This window comes from Lontra canadensis, unplaced genomic scaffold, assembly GCF_010015895.1.
Source record: "Lontra canadensis isolate GAN:19392208 unplaced genomic scaffold, GSC_riverotter_1.0 scaffold186, whole genome shotgun sequence".
NCBI classification, from domain to species: domain Eukaryota; kingdom Metazoa; phylum Chordata; class Mammalia; order Carnivora; family Mustelidae; genus Lontra; species Lontra canadensis.
Genome location: NW_022631180.1, coordinates 200,371 through 219,380, shown reverse-complemented (window position 1 = coordinate 219,380; position 19,010 = coordinate 200,371). Strand labels below are relative to the sequence as shown.

The 19,010-nt window shown below is 48.5% G+C and overlaps 1 protein-coding gene across 3 annotated transcripts; it reads left to right on the top strand.

Moving 5' to 3' along the window:
* Nucleotides 1-2,431: 2,431 nt before the first annotated feature.
* Nucleotides 2,432-18,861, top strand: DHX16 (DEAH-box helicase 16). Of its 3 annotated transcripts, none has more exons than XM_032847246.1 (20): nt 2,432-2,820; nt 4,436-4,683; nt 4,782-4,944; nt 5,265-5,321; nt 9,484-9,738; nt 9,927-10,130; nt 10,208-10,399; nt 11,260-11,370; nt 11,535-11,650; nt 13,203-13,413; nt 13,605-13,703; nt 13,821-13,973; nt 15,421-15,561; nt 15,743-15,905; nt 16,008-16,126; nt 16,241-16,308; nt 17,009-17,171; nt 17,269-17,430; nt 17,722-17,895; nt 18,636-18,861. In XM_032847246.1, exons 1-20 carry the CDS (start codon nt 2,614-2,616, stop codon nt 18,762-18,764), a joined length of 3,135 nt encoding a protein of 1,044 aa, XP_032703137.1. In that variant the 5' UTR covers nt 2,432-2,613; the 3' UTR covers nt 18,765-18,861. The 3 variants fall into 3 exon arrangements, with proteins under 3 accessions (XP_032703137.1, XP_032703138.1, XP_032703139.1); XM_032847247.1 differs by having other exon boundaries at nt 2,438-2,820; nt 17,269-17,421; XM_032847248.1 differs by lacking the exons at nt 2,432-2,820; nt 4,436-4,683; nt 4,782-4,944; nt 5,265-5,321; nt 9,484-9,738 and having other exon boundaries at nt 9,931-10,130; nt 10,208-10,346.
* The last annotated feature ends 149 nt before the right edge of the window (nt 18,862-19,010 follow it).

The window sequence follows — 19,010 nt, the reverse complement described above, 5'->3', positions numbered from 1 at the left end:
TTATTTAATTCTGTTCCTTCCAGTGGTCCACAACTGAATTGAAATGCAAGGGTGAGAGGCGACTAATAAGGCACCTCTTTCCCATTTCTCCTTCCTTATCAACTGCCTGTTTTGTTTGTTTGTTTTTTAAGTTTTCCTTAATAAAATGGAGTTCTCTCCAACTCTCCTGCTGCTTTTCTTTCTTTAGAAAAAAAGTATGGGTGGGGGAGGCTGTCTGTTCCTCATTCCAAGTCTCTCCCGTCTTCCCACTGGCCATGAAGAGGTAGTGGCCATGGCTGCGGGAGGGAAAAATGGGGATGAAACAGCAACTCAGCGTTGACATAAAGAAAGGGCTTGGGAGAGCCCCATACCTGTTTCTCAAAGGACTGGCAGGAAAAGGACTGGTTTGAGGAAGGGTAGGAGGAATCCACTAAGCTGGAAGTGCCACAAGAGCAGACTATTTCAGCGGGGTTTAATGAGGCATCCCCATGCCTTGCAAAATTACTCCTAGTGCACTTGCAGAGTTACTACCAGAATGAATGACTGAACAAATATATGAATAGATGAAAAAAGCTAAAATACTAGAAGCAGAGGACACACTGAATTGAAGGATTCTAGTATTTAGAAGCCTGCTAGAAGCAGCCAGCTTACATTAACTAGTGTATAACAATCGCTAATCTAGGGGAATTTACTCCAAGACTCAGGACCATAAATAATAAGTCTAAAACTGCTGCAAAATATAGTGTATGTAGAGAAGGGCAGTTTCCTGAAAAACAGTCTCTGAGAGACCATGGGTTTTATATTTCTCAAGGTTTAATTAAGAACCATTGATAATTCACAGCTTTGTTGCCCAACTATAGTTCACTGGGAGCTTTTCCCATTTCAAAGAATTTCTTTCTTCTACAAATGTGGCAGATCTATAGTTCACTTATCAGGGTTTGTTTTGTTTGTTTGTTTGTTTGTTTTGTTTTTTTCCCAGTTTGCTAGGGTAGTAAAGACATGTTTGAGTAGTTATAATCCTACCACTACAGGAATTTTCTTAGCTTAGTCAGAGGAGACTCCCTTTTACTAAATATAAAATAAGTAAGACAAATTGATCTTAAACATATACTGAAGTCTTTAATTTACTAGCAAAGGAACAATGAAGGTGTTAAAACAATGAACCAGTTTAGAGAGGGTATGAGTATGGAAGGAAACAATGCTTACATTAGTAGCTAATTAGGTAAAGATCCTAATCAGTTACCATCCAGGAAACCAGAGAGGCAGAAAGCTCTGAGATGCCAGGGCTGCCCACAGTCCATCTCAGAAGCAGAAAACAATGCATCTAAGAAGTAAATGCTAAGGAGTCAATGCTATGGCTGTTGGAATAGCAACAGTAAGTGTCTGGTAAGTCCAATTACTCATAGAAGTATGAAGTATGAAGCAGGGTCAAACCAACATCAGATAAGCAGAGAGTAAGGTAACAAGCTCTGCTTATTTTTGAATAAGCATCACCAGTGAATTAATCAAGCTGTTAGCAAAAACACAGAACATAGTTTACATATTCCTTAGTTTGGAGGGATTTTTCTTATTCTTTACAGAATTTTATTTATTTATTTGACAGAGACACAGCGAGAGAGGGAACACAAGTAGGGGGAGTGGGAGAGGCAGGCTTCCCGCTAAGCAGGGAGCCTGAGGCGGGGCTCAATCCCAGGACCCCGAGATCATGACCCAAGCAGAAGGCAGGCGCTTAATGACTGAGCCGCCCAGACGCCCCAGTTTGGAGGTTTTTTTTAAAAAATAACTTTCTGGGGCGCCTGGGTGCTTCAGTCGGCTCAGGTCATCCGCCTCCCTGCTCCCTGCTCGGTGGGGAGTCAGCTTCTCCCTCTGCCCTGTACCCCACTCGTGCTCACTCTCTCTAATAAATGAATACAATCTTTTTTAAAAGATAACTTTCTGAGAGCACCAAGAAAAGAGGGCACTTTTGTTTTTTCCCCCCAGATCCTGTTTCTTCCTGCTTGGAGGTCCTTGGTTACGTCTAACGTGTATTCATTCCTGCCGCAGGTGCCGGTACTCCCAAACAGCATGGGCTAATCCTTCATCAGCACGGACCTAACCTTCCAACTTGAGATATTATCTCCCACAACACACACAAACCTTGCATTATATTTGGCTCCATAGGACTTACAGGTTTTATTATGTATCTTGTCTCCCCACTCCCTTCAGTAAGGGGTTTTTGTCTGATTAGTTTTTTGCCATATCCCCGGCAACTAAAATTGTGCTTAGCACACAGCATTTGTTGAATGAATGAGTAAGCGAGGGATCCACAGACTAGCCATCAGAGGGCGACAGAGAGACTTAGTGGAGGCGGAAATGAAACGTTTTGCCCCGAGCTTCACGTGCGGTTCCGTGAAGTTTGAACTCGCTCGGCCACCATAGTGCTTAAGCCGGAAATGGCAGGCCGTTTCCGGTCTTCGCGGTTCGGGAAGACGTTTTCGGGCTGTCGGAAACCGAACCCCAAGGTTCTAAGGCAGGTCTTTCGCGGAACTCAGACTCCATCCCAGGGCTCCAGGCTTCCAGGCCTCCGACGGGCCCAGCCGCCAGCGTGACTACTGGAGACAGTTCAGGGCCAGGAACGGGGCAGCGTGGGTCACCATGGCGACGCCGGCTGGGCTGGAACGCTGGGTGCAGGACGAGCTGCACTCGGTGCTGGGGCTGAGCGAGCGGCACGTAGCGCAGTTCCTAATTGGTACCGCGCAGCGCTGCGCCTCGGCCGAGGAGTTTGTGCAGCGTCTGCGAGACACCGATACCCTGGACCTCAGCGGACCAGCCCGGGACTTCGCCCTGAGGCTCTGGAACAAGGTGTCTGGAGGGGCGGGGTGGGGCGGGGTGGGGCGGGGCCAAGAGTGGGAGCGGCGGGGGAGGAGGTGGAGCAGGGCAGGGGCCCCAGGTTATTTGTCCAGGTGAGGTTGGGCTAACTGTCCTTCCGAGAATTAAGTAATCTCAGTACCCAAGCACCTAACTTTTGTCCGCTGTCGCCTGGGTACTGTGCTAGGTGCTGGACGTCCAGTTCTGGGGAGAAGTTCAAGGAGGGTTAAGTGTTATAGAGCAGTGTTTCTCGAACTTTAATATGCATGCGACTCATCCAGGACCCTTATTAAAATGTAGATTCCGATTAGGTAGTTTTGGGATGGGATCTTAGTTTTTGCATTTCTAACTAGTTTCCAGGTGATTCCGACGGTCTACAGGCTACGCTTTGAATAGTGAGGCAGTAGAAAAGATGTGTGAGAGGTGCTGTGGAAGGGCAGAGAAGGTAGGGTTAGCGCTCAGGGGAAGGAAGCCCAAAGATTCCCCAAAATCTGTCTGGTAGAGAAGGGGTTAGGAATAAAGCTGTAAAGATGAGCTCCTGGAGGACAGGACTCTGTATTTCTTGTCTTTGTATTTCTCCCACCTGACAGCACCTTACAGAACAGGTGCTTATTTAAGCATATGGAAGAGTGAAAGTGTCCAGCATGTTCACAGAATGGCATATAGCCTGCTTTAATTGTCACATGTCACAAATGGTGCCTGGTGGGAGATGAGTTTAGAACCTAAGTGGTATGAGGATAAGACTTTATGTAAATCTGTTTAGCATGTATCCTGGAATCTGGTACAGTGCCAGGCTTCTGCAAACCAATCCTTATGGCGTATCAGTTCTTGCATAGGGATAGCTTAGTTATGGGGAAGCACAGAAGCTGAACAATTGAGAATTGGTTTTGAGAATGTAAAATAAACTCCATGAAGGCAGGGATTGTTGTCTTTTGTTTATTCCTGTGTCCTTGGTCCCTAGGAGGTAGGTACCTGATGCATCAGACAGTTTTTTTACGTGACAAAAAAAAAAAAAAAAAAATTGCAGATGTGATTAAGTTAAGGATCTTGAGATAGGGAGATTATACTGAGTTATTTGGTGGGTTCTTATGAGTGAAAGTGGGCAGGAGAGTCAGTGTCAGAGCAATGCAGCAGGAGAAGGACTTGATCAGGCATTACTGGCTTTGAAGGTGTCATTCAGTAAATGTTTGCTAAGTGAATGACTGCAAGGAGGTTCAAAGCTGAGAGGCCCAATTCAGGTTGATGAACATGGTGTGAAGCCATGGGGAAAACAGACAGTGAAGGCTGGTTTAAGATCAGGTCATTCCTTTTTTTTTTTTTTTTTTTAAGATTATTTTTTAAATTTATTAACTGACAGCGAGAGATCACAAGTAGGCAGTGAGGCAGGCAGAGAGAAAGGAGGGGAAGCAGGCTCCCTGCTGAGCAGAAAGCCCGATGCGGGGCTTGATCCCAGGACCCTAGAACCATGACCCAAGCCGAAGGCAGAGGCTTAACCTACTGAGCCACCCAAGCGCCCCAAGATCAGGTCATTCCTTAAATTCGGAATGGGGCAGAGTGGGTTGGCAGAGATCAGGAGTTGCTCATATCCCATTGTCTTCCCTTCTGATAGGTACCACGGAAGGCAGTGGTAGAGAAGCCTGCTCGGGTGGCTGAGCGAGAGGCCCGAGCCCTGCTGGAGAAGAACCGATCCTATAAATTGCTGGAAGACAGTGAGGAGAGCAGTGAGGAGACTGTAGGTAGAGCCGGGAGCAGTCTCCAGAAGAAGCGTAAAAAACGGAAACACCTCAGGAAGAAATGTCACGAGGAGGAAGAAGAAGAGGAAGAAAAGATTTCTGAGAAAGGGAAGCGAAAGGCAGGGTAAGTCAGAAGCAGGGTGAGAAAGGATGGAACAGAGGATGAGGGGGCTTGATAAGCTTCCTAGGAGGCCTTATATAATCCTTTGGGCTGGACTGCAGGGGGAGTAAACAGCAGACTGAGAAGCCAGAGTCGGAGGATGAGTGGGAGCGGACTGAGCGAGAGCGCCTTCAGGACCTGGAGGAACGTGATGCCTTTGCCGAGCGGGTTCGGCAGCGGGACAAGGATCGAACTCGCAATGTCCTGGAGCGGTCAGACAAGAAGGTGCATAGGAGCAGCATGTTGTATGAATCCCTGGGAAGACCCCCTTGGCCAAATCTGAGGTTTGGTGTGATTGGAGAGATAGTGATCTCTGGGAAGACCAGGATGGCCTCTGGTGGTGTCCATCTCTATAGTATGAGGACCCTTCTGGGTCCTCTGGCTATGGCAACCTTTTGCTGAACCTGTAGCCCTAGAGATTCCTCACTGAAAAGGGCCATTTCTTTATACAGTGGTATATCCGAATGAGCCTTGTGATTCTAGAGGAGGAATGACTGTGAGAGATTTTGACCTCATAGCCCTCCACCCTTGGTTTCTTCTCCTAGGCATATGAAGAGGCTCAGAAGCGCCTCAAGATGGCTGAGGAAGACCGGAAAGCCATGGTGAGTCCTAGTGCCCAGGAAACCAACTATCAGAAGGCCTGGGGTAGGGGGAAAAGGACACAAAGGAAGTATAGTCGGGATGCTGATGGCTTGTCAGGTCTGTGTTGACATGAGCCTGCCAAGGACAAACTTAAGTTGTAGAGGCAAAGAAGCTGCCCACAAACCTTACTCCCTAGGATCTGAATCACACTACGTTCATGAGGGAGATGTGGGCTTTCCCTGAGACTTAAGGAGATATAATCAGAAGTCAGCTGGAACATCTAAGAGGATGGCTGGAGGACAGGGGCAGGGCAGCTGTCCCACTGCCGAGGTGTGTGCTGTCCAGTCAGCTTGGGCACACCCAATTCCAAAAACCTTCCTACCACCTAATCCCTCCATCCCAAACATGGTCTTATAATCTTCCTCTGGTTTCCTGAGTTTCTTCTCTCTGAATGGGGATATAGCCCTTGTAATTCCTAAACTGAACTTGTCATGGTGTGAGTTCTGGTAGGGTAGACAGTTTTCCAAAGGCCTGGTCTTCCCACGTAAGGTTATACTTCGGATTCTCAAAAGAATTTTGACTCCTGGTGTCCTAAAAATGGCCTAGTGGAAGTCAGGTCTCTCCTGACTGAGCCATCTCATGACCCACCCCAAAAAATGGCTGTGGTCAGAGACTTCTGAGCTGTCTGTCAGTATGGGTGTAATGTTTTTATTTGCCAGAATTTATTCTTTCCTTTTCAATCATGAAAACTTCCAAACAAACAGGGAAGTTAAGAGAGGAGTATAATGAACACCCATATAAACTATTCAGATTTAGAAATGGCTAATATTATGTATAGTATTTGCAATAGCTCTATAAGTGTGGGCTTTCTTTTTCTTTCTAAACTTTTTTTTTTTTCTTTCTGAACTTTTTAAAAGAGTTTAGACATCATGGCATTTTATCCCATCAGCATGTATCTCCTAAGAATGAAGACATTGTCCTCTAAGACCACAGTGCCATTGTCATGCCCCAAAAGATGGACAGTCATTCTCATGTACCAGTGAGGAACCTGTCCACAATAAAATTTCCCCAAAATGTTTTTAGTAACTGCTCTTTCCAAACTGGAAGTCAAGTTCCATGCATTGTATCTGGTGGTTCAGTTTCTTATGTTTATTTGTTTCCTAGTCTCTCTCTCTCTATCGTCTTGTACCGTGCCCCACATTCTGGATTTTTCTGACTCTTATCTTGTGTTGAGTTCTTCTATGCCCTGTGCTTCCTTTAAAGTGGAAGTTGGGTCTAAATCTTGCTTCAACTCAGATTAAAAAGTTGTGACAGGAGCACTTCTTGGGTGGTGATGTGCCCTTCACATTACACCACATCGGGGGAACACACTGACTGTGTACCTGTTGGTGCAGGTAGTGTTCCTGCCAACAGCCTTTCATCTAATGGGTTAGTATAACCACTACTGATCCTTTCCAAAGTCTGCTGTTTCACTTTTTGAGATTGCAAAAAGATGATTTTTGGAGTCTGACATTCCTTCTACATTTATTGGCTGATCTTTTTATGTAAAGAAGAGCTTTTCCCTAACTAGGAATGAGCAGGGCAACTGGGTGACTCAGGCAGTTAAGCATCAGACTCTGATTTTGGCTCAGGTCATGATCTCAGGGTGGTGAGATTCAGCTCCACATGGGGCTCTGCCCTCAGGGAGAAGTCTGCTTCTCTTCTTCTCCCTTGTCTTCTTCCCTCCCCCTGCTTGTGTTGCTCTCTCTCTCAAATAAATAGATCTTTTTTTTTTTTTTTCAAGATTTTATTTATTCATTTGAGAGAGTGAGAGAACACAACCAGAGGGAGAGGCAGGGAGAGGGAGAAGCAGACTTCCCACAGAGCAGGGAGCCAGATGTGGGGCTCGATCCCAGGACCTGAGATGATGACCTGAGCAGAAGGCAGATGCTTAACCATCTGAGCCCCCAGGCACCCCAATAAACAAGTCTTAAAAAAACAACAACTAGGAATAAGCTATAATTCCTTCTTAAAAGGCAGCACAAATGGGGCACCTGGGCGGCTTAGTCAGTTAAGCATCTGACTTGATTTCAGCTCATGTCATGATCTCAGGGTTGGGAGATTGAACCCTGTGTTGGGCTCTAAGCTCAGCACAGAGTCTGCTTGGTATTCTCTCTCTCCCTCTGTCCCTGCCCACTCATGCTTTCTCTCTAAAAATAATAAATAATAATTTAAAAAAATCTTTAAAAAAAGAAGGCGGGGCAAATGTTATTTACTAATTTTGAGAGAAAGGAGTGTGATGTAACAGTCACCTCACTGGTAGCAAAACCTTTTTTTCCCATTTTTTTTTTATGTGTGTTTGTCACATTGGACTCATGCATTTTTATTTCTCAGTATTTTATAGTTGCATATCATTTTTCTTTTCGTACTCGAATTGCCTGAGTTGGGTGGTGTTGTTGTTGTTGTTGTTGTTGTTGTTGTTGTTTTATTTATTTTTTAGTAACCTCTATACCCAATGTGGTGCTCAAACTCAAGACCCCAAGATCAGGAGTTGTATGCTGTTTTGAGTCAGCCAGATGCCCCTCAAATTGCCCGTTTTTGGTTTTGGTGGGTTTTTTTGCCTGTATTTTAAAAGAACATCCATCTGCTTCCTCCATCAAGTTGAAAAAGTATTTGATTGTGGTACTTAGATTAGATCATGAACTTAAACTCCTTTTAAGTCTTCGTAGAACAGGGGCGCCTGGGTGGCTCAGTCGTTAAGTGTCTGCCTTTGGCTCAGGTCATGATCCTGGGGTCCTGGGGTCCTGGGATCGGGTCCCACATCGGCCTCCCCACTTAGCAGGAGGCCTGCTTCTCCCTCTCCCACTTCCCCTGCTTGTGTTCTCTCTTTTGCTGTGTCTCTCTCAAATAAATAAAATCCTTTAAAAAAAAAAAAAAAGTCTTCAGGGGCGCCTGGGTGGCTCACTGGGTTAAAGCCTCTGCCTTCGGCTCAGGTCATGATCCCAGGGTCCTAGGATTGAGCCCCAAATCAGGCTCTCTGCTTGGCGGGGAGTCTGCTTCCTCCTCTCTCTGTCTCTGCCTGCCTCTCTGCCTACTTGTGATCTCTCTCTGTCAAATATATAAATAAAATCTTAAAAAAAAAAAGAAAAAAAAAGTCTTCATAGAATAAACAGAAGCCAAGCAACTGAACAGAATTGAGGCGCCAAAGTAGAGGGCCTGATGAAATTTTGCCACTACAGTAGAGGAGGTTGTTTTGATCACAGGGAAGACAGTGTTGCCACAGTGGGAGGGCTCATGGTGAGAGCTGAGAAAGGCCTTAAGGTTGTGGCCAGTCTTTTACGGTCATCCATGTGTCCTGAAAAGCTCCTGTCAAAGGAAACATTTTAGAAGCCAGATGATACATTGTATGAGGCAGGGAGAAGTTAGTCCCAGAGGCTAAGCATTTCTGATTACATCCTGCCTTACAGAAACACGCTCTGATGCTGTACTTCCAGATTTTTGTATATAGTGTATTTTCCCCCTTTTTCCAAACAGTAGTCATTTGATTTCAGACCAGAGAACATCTAACTGAGACTGAAGATGACCTCCTGTTGGCACATCTAGTGATTTCTTTTTTTTTTTTTTTAAAGATTTTATTTAGTTATTTGACAGGCAGAGATCACAAGTAGGCAGAGAGGCAGGCAGAGAGAGAGAGGAAGGGAAGCAGGCTCCCTGCTGAGCAGAGAGCCCGATGCGGGGCTCGATCCCAGGACCCTGAGATCATGACCTGAGCCAAAGGCAGAGGCTTAACCCACTGAGCCACCCAGGCGCCCCACATCTAGTGATTTCTAATAGTCTCACTTGTTTTCAGTTTGAGACCTGTGCTTCTAAATGCTGGTATTAAGCCCTTTTGTTTTCCTTCTTTCCACTAAGTCGAATAAAATAGTAAAAATAAAATCTAAAATATTCAGATAATTGCTCTAGTGTATCTATGTTGACAAAGATGGTGAGGCTGTCCAGGACCTTCCAGCAGGATCGTGCTGCTAGAAGATAGTGTGTGGTGTCAGTGTATGGCTTTCAGACAGGCTCAGCTTGGGGCACACCATTATTCAGGTTGGAAATTAGCAAAGGACACTGCTGACCTATCAGGGAACTTGTCACTCTTATGGATAGGTAAGGAAAGGGGTTTCGAGGTGAAGATTTGGCTGCCCTGTCCTAACCCAGGTCCCTGAGCTGCGGAAGAAATCCCGCCGAGAGTACTTGGCTAAGCGGGAGCGAGAGAAGCTTGAGGACCTGGAGGCTGAGCTGGCTGATGAGGAGTTCCTTTTTGGGGATGTGGAGCTGAGCCGACATGAACAGCGGGAGCTCAAATACAAGCGGCGAGTTCGGGATCTGGCCCGGGAGTACCGGGCGGCTGGGGAGCAGGAGAAGCTGGAGGCCACCAATCGTTACCACATGCCAGAGGAGACCCGAGGCCAGGTGAGGCAAAGCAGAGTCCACTTCAGCCCTGCTCCCCAAGCCAAGGGGAGGGAAGTCTTCAGAGCATGGTCAGTGCCTTGGCTGGCCCCTTCCTTGTCTTCCCTTTCCCTGCATGTGGGGGTAGTGACTGGGAAGGTGAGGCTTGGGAAGAGGGCATCCTCTGTCTTCACATGTCCTTCTTTCCATAGCCAGCACGAGCTGTGGATCTAGTGGAGGAGGAATCAGGCGCCCCTGGAGAGGAGCAGCGACGCTGGGAGGAGGCCCGGCTGGGGGCAGCATCCCTGAAGTTTGGGGCCCGAGATGCTGCCTCCCAGGAACCCGAGTATCAGCTGGTGCTGGAGGAAGAGGAGACCATCGAGTTTGTCCGGGCCACTCAGCTCCAGGGCGACGAGGTGAGCAGGAGAACTCTGGGACATTCTAAGGAGGTTGGGAAGCCAGCCCTGAAGCTCACACCCCTCTTTCTCCTCAGGAGCCATTGGGCCCACCACCCCCAACCCAGGCCCAGCAGAAGGAGTCCATCCAGGCTGTCCGCCGCAGCCTGCCAGTGTTCCCTTTCCGTGAGGAGCTCCTGGCTGCTATTGCTAATCATCAGGTCCTCATCATCGAGGGTGAGACGGGCTCCGGGAAGACCACCCAGATTCCACAGTATCTCTTTGAGGAGGTACAGTCATTCATGCCCTCCCAAGTTGTTGAGCCCTGACCCTTGACAAGCACAGTCCTGTCAGTCCTCCTTTTGCATGTTATTTTGAGTGGATACTTACTACCTTCTCCGTCTTTAGTCTTTTCTGCTAAAATTGTGAGTTTCTTAAGAATAAGGACAAACCCTTTTCATGTTTCTTTTCTCAATTCTGTCACCGTGTCTGTGCCTAGTTCCAACGTTCCTGTTGGAAAGACCTGTAGACGGGGTAGATGGTGGCCTGGGGACCTTCCCATACCACACCACACCACCACACCAACCAGCTCAGCCATCACTCCTCCGCAAGGGCCAAGAACAAGGAGTCAGAGGACTTGGTTTCCTGCTTTTTCACCTTCTTTTGTTCCCCTTTGTTTCTGGGTCTGCCCCAGCTGGTCTTTTTCCAGTTCAAGTGTAGCTGAGCCTGATTGTGATCACTCAAAAGGCTGGAACTCTCGGGGCTGGGTGAGGATGCCCTTGAGGGCCCTAAGGTCTGCCCTCCTATATGTTTGCCCTGGTGGTCTGGTTTTCACTTTCTGTCTGTTCCCTCCTTTCCTCCTACCCTGTTGTACATTTATACCTTCTTTCTCTAAATTATCCTGGGCCCCAGGAGCATATTTATTTATTAAAGGTTTTATTTATTTGAGAGAGCATGAGCAGGGGTGGGGGGGAGCAGAGGGAGAGAGAGAAGCAAGGGGAGCCCCATGTGGGGCTCATCCCAGGACTCCGGGTTCATGACCTGAGCCAAAGGCAGACGCTTAACTGACTGAGTCACCCAGGTGCACCTTCCCATTCCCCCAACCCCGGCAGCATATTTAGCCAAGGAAAAACCTCTTCTCTTCATTCAGGGTTATACAAGGAAGGGAATGAAGATTGCCTGCACCCAGCCCCGGAGAGTGGCAGCCATGAGTGTGGCTGCCCGAGTGGCCCGGGAGATGGGTGTGAAGCTTGGGAATGAGGTGAGATCTGTGGGGACTGAGAAGGGAGGGGAGCCTCTAGGGTCTGGGACGTAGCCCACACTGTGCAGGGCTTCACACCACAGGTCCAGGCACTGATCCCTCCTCCCCTAGCCCTGCACTCCCTTCAGGGAGTGTCAGTCCAATCTTAATGGCCCTTTTGACAGGTTGGCTACAGCATCCGCTTTGAGGACTGCACATCAGAGCGAACTGTCCTCCGCTACATGACAGATGGGATGCTCCTCAGGGAGTTCCTCTCTGAACCTGATCTTGCAAGTTACAGGTACACAAAGGGTCCCTGTCTCCCACAAGAGAACCACTGCCCTCTCTTCCACCCAGTCTACTGCCTTCCTCCCCTTCAGCACCTTCCTACAGGTGCTGCTCCTTTATTCTGTGGCCTTTCTCTTCTTTCTTCTCATCCAGCTAGTTTGGCCTTTGTCTTCTGACTGGCCCACCAGTTCTTGAATCTTTTATGGTGTGGATAGTCCTAGGACTGACCTGCAGGTATCATGGAGATGGGATAGAAGAGAGGCAGAGAAGTCCTCTGCCCGTTGCTTCCAGAATTTAGAAAACACCAGGATGGTAGAGTGGTGCTGTGGAGGCTTAAAAAGCCACATGAAGACTCTTTGAAGATTCTTAGAATGTTCAGCTTAGAGTGGAGAAACTCAGGGAGACATCCTGGTTCTCTCTAAAGGAAGGGCTGTTACATGGACAAAGAAGTCAGACTTGTTTCACATGATGCTAGAGAGTGCAACTACCAACCATGGGAGAGGTTACAGGGAGACAGATTTCAGGGCAATACTAAGAAGTCAGAGGGGCTGTCAGTGTGCTGGGGCCCTCACTCTTGGGCCTCTGGCCCAGGTCTTGGAGTGGCTTGGTCTGTGAATAGGGAGTTCTCAGTGCTGGTGTTGGCCAGGCAGGGCTTGGATGAACATGTGTTTAAGAGGAGAAGGGATGGTGCATGGCTGGTGGTGGGGTCAGGCCAGCCAAGCAGTATGTGCTTTCTCAACTCTCAGGAGGCTGTGAAGTTCTGGTCTTAGGAGATTACCAATGGAGCAATAGGACACATACGATTTGAGCCTTCACATCCCTTGCAAATATTTCAGAATCCGAGGAAGGCTAGCCAGTGCAAGAGTGTTTGGGTATAGGGTTTTCCCATCAAGCCAGCCGGCTTTGTGGAACAGATAGGGACTTCACCAGCACAGTCAGGGGTGAGCTGATGCAGGCTTGCCTGTCACTTGGAAATCCAGAGATTTGAATGGGGATAAAGAAGATGCAGCACCTGGATAATTAAGGAGAAGACCAAAAATTCTGGAGAGCTCTCTCTGGTTGGGGTAGAAAGGCTGACCGGGGCCCTCTCCCCAGAAGGAGGCAGCAGGGCCAACAGGGATGCCAACAGCTCACAAGGTGTTCGAATTATGGTGGCCCAGGGGACCTTCCCAGCAGGGCCTCTTTTGAATAAAAGAGCTCTCACTTTTTTCCGCTTTAAAACAGATACTCTTACTTCTGCTGACTCTAACAGACCCATGACTCTAACCCAGAAAGGATGTCTGACTTGTCTTGGCCTTGGCTTCCAGCCTTCAAATCTCGGCTGTTGTCGTCTTCCCAGGCTGGGATAAGCTGCAGCCTGGGGGGGGGGGGGGTGTTCTTGGCCTTCTTTAACTTTCTGTTGGTCTTCCTTAGCTGGGGTGATTGGCTTCTCTTTGGATCTGTCCTCCCACATTCCCACATTCACCTTTGGGCTCTTTGCTTCCCTCTGTGCCCTCATCCAGGGGACCCTCTTGTCTTCTCCTGGGCAGCTTTCCAGGCTCACTGCTCCCCTATTCTTTCCCTAGTGTGGTGATGGTAGATGAGGCTCATGAACGGACCCTACACACAGACATTCTCTTTGGGTTAATCAAAGATGTTGCTCGCTTCCGGCCTGAGCTGAAGGTCTTGGTGGCTTCAGCCACGCTGGACACTGCCCGTTTTTCCACCTTCTTTGATGATGCCCCTGTCTTCCGAATCCCTGGACGCAGGTTTCCAGTTGACATCTTCTATACCAAGGTGCTCCCCTCAGGGAGGGTGGGTTTAAGTGCTAGGCAGCAAACCGTGGGCCTTTGGAGAAGGTTGTCCCAGGGAGGGAAGGGGAAAATGGAGAGTCCAAAAGGGCACTAGGATAAACTGGTTATTGAGTTGAGAGAAGAGGTTTCCCAAAGAGATGGCCTTCCTGTGACCCCTCTCCTGCTTCTGCCTAGGCTCCAGAGGCTGACTACCTGGAAGCTTGTGTAGTGTCTGTGCTGCAGATCCATGTGACCCAGCCCCCTGGGGATATCCTGGTGTTCCTGACAGGACAGGTGTGAGACGGTGGGGTTGGGGGTGGTGGTGATGATGTATCCCAGGGGAGGACAGAGCTGCCAGATGGGCCTTGTGTCACTTTGGGACCTGTACTGCTGTCTCCATCCCAAATCCAGGAGGAGATTGAGGCCGCCTGTGAGATGCTCCAGGATCGCTGCCGCCGCCTGGGCTCCAAAATCCGGGAGCTCTTGGTGTTACCCATTTATGCCAACCTGCCTTCTGACATACAGGCTCGTATCTTCCAGCCCACACCCCCTGGGGCACGAAAGGTCAGTTGGAGAAACCCACATTTTTCACCCCTATAGTTCACATAACTAGTAGTGGAAAAGAGAGTATGTGCCTGCCCTGTGCAGGATCTGTCCTGAGCCTGCTGCAGCCACAAGGCTCAGTAGTGGTCCCCCGCTTCCAGAGCTGGAGAGAGGATGAATTCAGCATGAACTGAGACACACCCAAATAACGTGACCCGGTAAGTCAGTACCGTGGAGGTGCAGAGGAGAGGGGAAGTCCTTGGTGTGCTGAAAGGTGGGATTTTATCTGTATCTTTAAGAAAAAAGGTAGGGAATTCCAAAGCAAAGCCTAAGTTATGTTTGAGGTCAGAGTGTAATCTAGAAGATTAAGGGGAAGGTTCACATGGTGAAAACAACTCTGGACTGAGATTAGGGAGGGCCTTTGAGAGCAGTTGGAAGCATTTGAACTTTAGACGATTGGATGGCAATCAAAGGGTTTTGAGCAAAGATGTAACTTCCATTCAACAAATATTTAGTGAGCTCCTCCCACATACCAGGTACTGTTCTAGGGAATGAAGATACAATGAAGAACAGAACAAAGTCCCTAGCCTCTCAGAGCTTATAGTCTAACGTAAGTTAGGAGACAGTGGACACGTAAATACACAATGCTGATTCGTGACCAGTGCTATGGAGAGATACCATGCAAAATGGGGAGATGGAGACTGACTCCAGAGGATTGGGAGTAAGGAATGGCAGAAGGTGTTTTCCTCAGGGTGTAGGGAAGATCTCTCCTTCTCCAGTAAGGTGAAAGGGAACCCAGTGAGGGAGGGAGCCTTGCTGATACCTGGAGGTAGTGTGTCCAGTGGAGGGAACAACTCGTGGGAAGGACCCGAGGCAGGAGTATGCTCAGACCAGCCAAGGAGCAGCAGGAGTGGAGGAGGAGTGGAGGCGAGGGAGCCCATAGTGTTCAGAGGGGAGGTCAGAAAGGTAGCCAGGGCTAGAGGAGTCAGGGCTTCAAGGGGTTTGAATATAGTTCTCAAGTAGGATGGGAAGCCATTGACAGCTGGGGTTAGTGATATGACAGGTTGATGTTTTTGAAGGGCCATCCGGATGCCAGAATGATGAGTGGTAAGCAGGGCCAGGAGTAGAGGCAGGGAGACACATGAGAAGCCTGTTGCAGGAAGTCCTGGATGAGGATGAATGTGAAAGTGCTGGTGGGAAAGATGGGAGCCAGGGACCTGGACCCCCTCTCCCATCTCTGAAAACAGTTCTAACCCTGCTCCCATGTCCTTTCCACATTATGTCCCTGTTCATCCCTACTCTCGCTTGCTCCTGCCTGGCTTGTCCCCCTCTCCTGACTTTAGACCCTAATCCCTTCAGTTGCTGTCCCTTATCTGCACCTGCTTCTCTACTGGAATCTTCCAGGAATACTTTTTCTAGGTAATTTGGTGGGTGGGGTCTCCAGGTGACTATACATCCTGTCACTCAGGTGGTTGTGGCAACAAACATCGCTGAGACATCACTCACCATTGAAGGCATCATTTACGTGCTGGATCCAGGGTTCTGTAAGCAGAAGAGCTACAACCCTCGCACAGGCATGGAATCCCTCACTGTCACACCCTGCAGCAAGGTCAGCCTGCTTGGGCTCCAACAATGTCTCCATGGGAAGGGTTCAATTCTGAAGCCTGTGGGAACTTCTTAGAGGACAGGGAAAAAGCAGCCTACATCCTCTCAGATTTCTTGCATAAGTATTGCTTCTTCTCTTTTCCCTCTCCAGTTGTCAGCCATGCCTGCCTCTCCTTTCTTTGTAGGCCTCAGCCAATCAACGGGCTGGTCGGGCAGGTCGGGTGGCTGCTGGGAAGTGCTTCCGCCTGTATACTGCCTGGGCCTATCAGCATGAGCTGGAGGAAACCACAGTGCCGGAGATCCAGAGGACCAGCCTGGGCAATGTCGTATTGCTGCTCAAGAGCTTAGGTTATTTGGGGTCCCCCAGTCCTCCTGAGAGAGGAGGGAGGAGGGGCTGGAGTCACTGATCCCTGCAGAGAAGCTGTTCTACACCCTCACATCTTTCTTCAGGGATCCATGACCTAATGCACTTTGATTTCCTGGATCCTCCACCATATGAGACCCTCCTGCTGGCTTTGGAGCAGCTGTATGCTCTGGGAGCCCTCAACCACCTCGGGGAGCTCACCACGGTAAGGTGGGAGGGCAGCATGGGCAGGAGCAGGATGAGGGGGTTGGGGTGACTTCTTGAGTGGTGGAGGGACCCCTGAGGGAGGACTGACCTCAACTCTTTTTCCTCTCCTTAGTCTGGTCGGAAGATGGCAGAGCTACCAGTGGACCCCATGCTATCTAAAATGATCCTGGCCTCTGAGAAGTAAGTGCCACACCCCATTCCCACCCCTGCCACTCTGGCCAGGCCCCCAGCACACAAACTGGCTTTGCTTCCTTCTCTCTTGGGGCCTTCTTTGTTACCTTGGTCTTTTTCCTCTTTTTCTCCTTGCTGTATTATTCTTTAACAAATAAGTTATTAGAAAACTCTTACTGCCCCTTTTGAGGCTCACAAGGGGCAGTAAGATATTAATCAAATGAGTAAGATTGACAAAAAGAAAATTGGGGGGCATGAATGCATGTGGAAGACTTAGCACCTGTGAGGAGTGCTGTGTGTGGACTGGTTTGGGGACTTTCTCATTCCTGAGGTTTTGGACTGTAACACTTAGATGTAGTTGTGGAGCGACCACCTTTAAATGCCATTCCTCTGCCGTAGTAGAGGTCAGAGGTCATTACGTGAACTTGAAGTGCTGTCTTTTCCTGATGCACATAATACACCCCTTCCTCCTGCAGAAGTCCTTCCTACCCTCAGAAGTCCTCAGTGCTTTCCTGCCCTCGCCATGGATAGCCTCCCTGCGATTGTTTCACCACCACCAAAATCTGTCCGCCCTGAATTGTAGCCGTTAATGGCAGTCTCCATGTGAGGACACATCCGCAACACAGTGATCACTTCTCCCCTTACTGTGCGTGTATCTGTTCCTGTGTGCCTTCCTTTGAACCCTCATGCTTTGCCGTTCCTGCCCCAGGTACAGCTGTTCAGAAGAGATCCTGACGGTGGCTGCCATGCTGTCTGTCAACAACTCCATCTTCTACCGACCCAAAGACAAGGTTGTACATGCCGACAATGCCCGTGTCAACTTTTTCCTCCCTGGTGGAGACCACCTGGTTCTGCTGAACGTTTATACGCAGGTCACTGGGCTTGGCTGATGGGATTGAGGGAGACACGGGGGACTCTGGTTCTGCTATATACTTAAGTCCCACTTTTTTTTTTTAACCATCTTCACAGTGGGCTGAGAGTGGTTACTCTTCCCAGTGGTGCTATGAGAACTTTGTGCAGTTCAGATCAATGCGCCGAGCCCGGGATGTGAGGGAACAGCTGGAGGGGCTCTTGGAACGCGTGGAAGTTGGTCTCAGCTCTTGCCAGGGGGACTATATCCGTGTACGCAAGGTCAGCTTTTTTTCAGTCTCCCTGTTCCCCACACTCTCTCCATCTACAGAGTGAGCTGCTCTGGGGTCCTGCAGCAGTCCCTCCAGCCTGAGGATGTGCCCTCTTCCCCTGGGGAAGGCGTGCTTTTCTGTGCTTTCTTCTCCAGACCCCTGAAGGGTCATTCCCAGGGGGTTCTTCACGCATTCCTTACCTTTTGAGTTCTCCAGAAGCCTGAACTAAAAAGGTAGTGAGTGCTTAGGTTCCCTGGATGTGTGGCTTTCTGGTTGACTTTCTTTCCTGTCTTCCCCTCAGGCCATCACAGCTGGTTACTTTTACCACACGGCCCGGTTGACTCGTAGCGGCTATCGCACAGTCAAACAGCAGCAGACAGTGTTCATTCACCCCAACTCCTCCCTGTTTGATGAACAGCCACGTTGGCTGCTCTACCATGAACTTGTCTTGACCACCAAGGAGTTCATGAGACAGGTGAGGGGACCTTCCCTTGCCCAGGATGGTGCAGATGTGGGGGGAGGTAGGATCCTAACAAGCTAAAAACCCAGGTTCAGGTTGCTGAGACCAGCAGAGAAATAGGAAAACACTTTGCTTTAAGGCAGGATAAAATAGAAAGGCCTTCTCTCAACAGCTATGTCAGCATCTACTAAGATCTAAGAACTGCATATTCATTCAGTGCATATTTGAATGCCTAGTATCTTGGTGTTTCAGATGCTGGGGTAAGAATGGTGAACAAGGCAGATGTGGTCTCTGTCTTGAGTGTACTTTACAGTCTTTTTTTTTTTTTTTTTTTTTTTTAATATTTTATTTATTGATTTGACAGAGAGAGATCACAAGTAGACAGAGAGGCAGGCAGAGAGAGAGAGAGAGAGAGGGAAGCAGGCTCTCTGTTGAGCAGAGAGCCCGATGCGGGGCTCGATCCCAGGACCTTGAGATCATGACCCGAGCCGAAGGCAGCGGCTTAACCCACTGAGCCACCCAGGCGCCCCTACTTTACAGTCTTTATGACTAGGTTTTTTAGGGATAGTTTACTGGGGATCCTGAATGACATGTAAAGGTTATGTCTGCCCTTGGGGTATATAGTATTAGAGCCTGGCACCTTGCCCCTAGCCCTGTAGTCAAAGGTGGAAGAAAGAAACTTTTTTGATTACACATACACTAGAGTGTAGGTTGGAAAAAGGGGAACCCTACTGACTTTTTCTCTCCTCTTGTAGGTATTGGAAATTGAGAGCAGTTGGCTTCTGGAGGTGGCTCCTCACTATTATAAGGCCAAGGAACTAGAAGATCCCCATTCTAAGAAAATGCCAAAAAAAATAGGCAAGACACGAGAAGAGCTAGGGTAAAGAGGAGGGGACACAAACAGAACTCAACACCCCTCTTTTTCCTTCTGTAACATTATTTAATGTACATTTTTGGAATAAAGCTTGTGGGAACTTTAAATTTTAATTGATTTATATTTTATTTTTAAAAAAAGATTTGAAAGAGAAAGAATTATTATTTTAAGTAGCCTCCATGCTCAGCATGGGGCTTGAACTCACAACCCCAAGGATCAAGAGTCCTATGCTCTACCGACTGAGCCAGCCAGGTGT